At 44.2% G+C, this 3601-nt stretch overlaps 1 protein-coding gene across 1 annotated transcript; it reads right to left on the reverse strand.

The window, feature by feature from the left end:
- Positions 1–2297: 2297 nt before the first annotated feature.
- Positions 2298–3601, reverse strand: LOC114063223. Its single transcript, XM_027895367.1, has 2 exons — positions 2620–3601; positions 2298–2509 (listed from the first exon to the last, which is right to left on the reverse strand). Exons 1-2 carry the CDS (start codon positions 3504–3506, stop codon positions 2497–2499), a joined length of 900 nt encoding a protein of 299 aa, XP_027751168.1. The 5' UTR covers positions 3507–3601; the 3' UTR covers positions 2298–2496.

Raw genomic sequence — 3601 nt, forward strand, 5'->3', positions numbered from 1 at the left:
ACTGAAAGGCCTGGAGCCTCGACTACCTCTCTAGGAAGCCTCTTTTAGTGTTTGACTGCCCCTGTAGTAAGGAAATGCGTCCCAATGTCCAGGCTCAGCCTCCCTGACACAGATTTGAACTATTCCCATGCATTCTGTCCGTGGATAACTGGGAAAAGAGACCAGATCCTCTTCATTTCCCCTTCTTGGGAAGCTGCAGAGAGCAATGAGACAGCACCTCAGCCTCCTCTTCTCTGAAAAAATCCCAAAGCCCTCAGCTGCTCCTTACAAGACTTGCCTTCCAGCCCTTTCATCAGCCTTGTTGCCCTCCTCTGGATGTTTGCATCCTTCTCAAATTGTGGGGACCAGGACTGCCCACAGTGCTTAAGGTAAGATAACAACACCGAGTACAATGGGATAACCACCTCTTCTGCCCAGCTGCTAATGACATGCTTGATGCACCCCAGGATGCAGTTTGCATCTGTGGTGTGGTCTGGCCTGCCAGGGCCTACAGCTGACTTGTGTTGAGCCTGCTACTGACCAGCACTCTCAGATCCTTTCTTGCAGGGCTACTTTCTAGCCACTCCTTTCTGAATTTATAGTGCCCAGCATTACTTTGTCCTAGTTGCAGAATCTTGCATTTATTCTTGTTAAACTTCATCCCTTTAATGATTGCCCAGTGCTGCAATCTATTGAGATCCCTTTTGAGAAGCAAAAGTTTTATGAAGCTTTTGTTGCCTTTCAAAGACAGAAACATACCAAAAAGGGATATGATTAGCAAATTTGAAGTAATTCTTAAAGTCACTAAAAAAATAGAAAATTAAACTGACTTAGGAACATATTTAGGAGCATGATTTTCACTTAGGCAAGGGTTTGAGAAGTCTAATATGAATTAACAATCTCTGCTAATTAGTTGGTGGCATATCAAACCTTTTCTTGCATTACTGCCTCTCTTTTACTGCCTCTTTCTCTATACCACTCTATCCTATTACAGTCCATGATACCATCTTGTGGGCTATGTCAAGGTATGGGAGATTTGCGTCATGCTAAATGTTCGGGTTCCAATGGTTTAAGAGGGTTTTTATTAACTGTTGGTGAAGAGGAACGTGAAGGAGGAGGAGCAAAAAGCATTAAAGCATTATAAGATTTAAGGGTGAATTTCAGGAAGAGTATTTAGGTTTTTTAAATAATTAGTTAGAGAAAAAAAACCCAAAGGAAAGAAATAGATCCACAAATCTAGGTGGCCACTCAATTTTATGTAAGATATTCAAGAAACTTAAAATATGTATACTTATATATAAAAATATATACTTACATATAGTTGTTTAACACAGAAGGCCTATCAATATCTGTAGCAAAATTATATTTATTATTGATTTTATTTTTATTTTCTAGTCACTTATTTCAATAGAAACATGAAAAATTGAACACTTGTATAACTAGCTGAGTTTTAGATCTTGTCTTAACTTGGACCATAAGACCAAGAAAAGACTTATGGCACCTTATTTTATCTTTGGCTACAAAAATATAGGTCAGATCCAAAGCCTTTCCTGTTAACATTTTTCCTTCTCCCCATTTTAAATCCCTAGCCCACATCAGCATCACTCTCTAGTAAGCAACCTCTTAAACCAAGAGTTTTTGATTATTGTTTTTCTCTTATGATGGCTATTAGATAAATATGATTCTTTCACCTTGAGATGGAAATACCACTATATTTGTGGTAGTTTCCATGTCTATAGTTTCAGCCACCTTAAAAAGTAAAAGTAGGGCTCCTTCTCAATATTTGGTAAAAGGAAAATTATATGAGCATTTTTGACAGGTCACAGTGAATGATCTGTGACCCAAACAGGATTTGTTTTGTTCTTTTTTTTTTCTACTTTTAAGCTTCATCTATTTTGCTTACATGATATGCAAATACACACTTTAGCCATTGACAAACAGGGTGTAGTATCTGTTTATATAAAAAAGTATATTTATCTAAATACCCTTTCTTTTTTCTAATGTTCAAAAAAAGCATCCATTCTAATGTGTGCTGAAATAAATGTTAGGTTTTTTCTTATTTTAGTCATCTAGTTGGGCCTTCTGTTTTCAGAATACCATAGTACTAGTAAAAATACCGGAATACCATAGTAATAGTAAAAACCTTCCTGAATGGGACATATGTACCTGAGGGGAACAGAGAGTCTCTAAAGATAAATCTCTGAGGTAGCAGTTTTGACAACTTTGGTGTATGCAATGCTAACATTTTTCTTTTTCTGGTTCTTATTCTGCCAAGCCTCTGTTAGTGTATGTGAATCATTAGACATTAGGCTGCAAAGTTAGAAGTGCATATATGTATTTATTTAGGAAGATGAATTTTAAGAGATTCCCTGCTCTTAATAGCTTATGATTTTGCAAGTCATATGCTTGCCTTGTGCTGTCACTCCAATTTAGGTTTAACAGTAGATATCGTCTCGGCACTTGCAATCTTGATGGGCAGGCTGTGTGCTCTCCTCTTCCTCTTCTGCTCATGTACCTTCAACCTATTGGGCTGTGGAAGGGAAAGAGAACATGAGAGGGAAATGCTCACCTGCAGTGCTGCATTTACCCCTTTCTCCAGACCCTGCCACTGCCCCTTCCTTTTTATCTCCCTCCACGTACTTGTGCTGGTCCATGATGTACTGGCTGGTGTTGTGGGGTGTGCACATCCCTGGCGGGCGGTGTCCTGCCATGTTCATTGGGCGCAGGCGCACTCTTGCCTCTCGCCAGGTTGCTGCTGGCACACGCAAGGTTGGGACCCAGCAGCGCTTCTTCGCATTCCAGAACAGTGCTCTCCTCTGACCACTGCTGCTCTGCCCACCTGCCTGGTCTTGGTGGGTGGGCTCATTGCATTGCGATTGTTGTTGCTGTTTCCAATTCTTCCTCCAGTTGTGACTCCACCACTGTGCCTTCCCAGGCTGCTTCCACTGTGGCCTATGCACAGGAGCCCTGCGCTGGTCACCCTGGCTCCCAGAGACATTTGAGAAAGATGCAGAGGGGTCCTGCTCCATGAGACCTTTCTTTCTCTCCTGTTGCCCTTGCTCATTGTCTCTGCTAACATGCCTTCTACCTCTGTGCTTCCATTGCTGCTGTCGTCTTCTGCCCCTGCCAGCCCTATTGCTACACAGGAGCATGATGAGCATGTCGTCTGCCTGCTGCCACTGTCTTTGCCTCTTGCCCCTGCCCTCACCTTGCCATACCTTCTTGTGCTGCCCAGGAGTGATGGCAGCCAGTGGCATGGCACTTCTTGGGGGACTGTGCTGGGGGGGGTCTCCCCTGCGGCTGAGGCCTGGCCCTGCAGTGATGGCAGTGGCCCTGACTCCGTGCAGGGTGCTTAGCTTGGAGGCTTGTGAGGGAGCTTTGTATCCTGCCCTTCCCATACTGGCACCCTGCAGCCCCAGAGAGGCTCTTCTCATGGGGACAGAGTGGCAGATTGCCTTGCTCCCCTGCCTGGAGGAGCCAGTGGCCCGTGGGGGCAACATGGCGCTGGTAACAAGGACACCAGCCATCGGTCAGCAGGGGGCTCCCTCCCGGGTGGGGCCCTGCAGGCCCCAGGACAGGCCTCGCTCTAACGATTGCCAGCCCTGATTCCTGCTTCCCTCAG

The sequence above is a fragment of the Empidonax traillii genome, unplaced genomic scaffold (assembly GCF_003031625.1).
Source record: "Empidonax traillii isolate 1590-97213 ecotype Southwest subspecies unplaced genomic scaffold, ASM303162v1 scaffold458:size851334, whole genome shotgun sequence".
In the NCBI taxonomy this organism is placed as follows: domain Eukaryota; kingdom Metazoa; phylum Chordata; class Aves; order Passeriformes; family Tyrannidae; genus Empidonax; species Empidonax traillii.

Bases quoted from the DNA above. Each gene is read 5' to 3' on its own strand.
- LOC114063223 (XM_027895367.1), bottom strand. From the start codon at position 3,506: ATGGCTGGTGTCCTTGTTACCAGCGCCATGTTGCCCCCACGGGCCACT.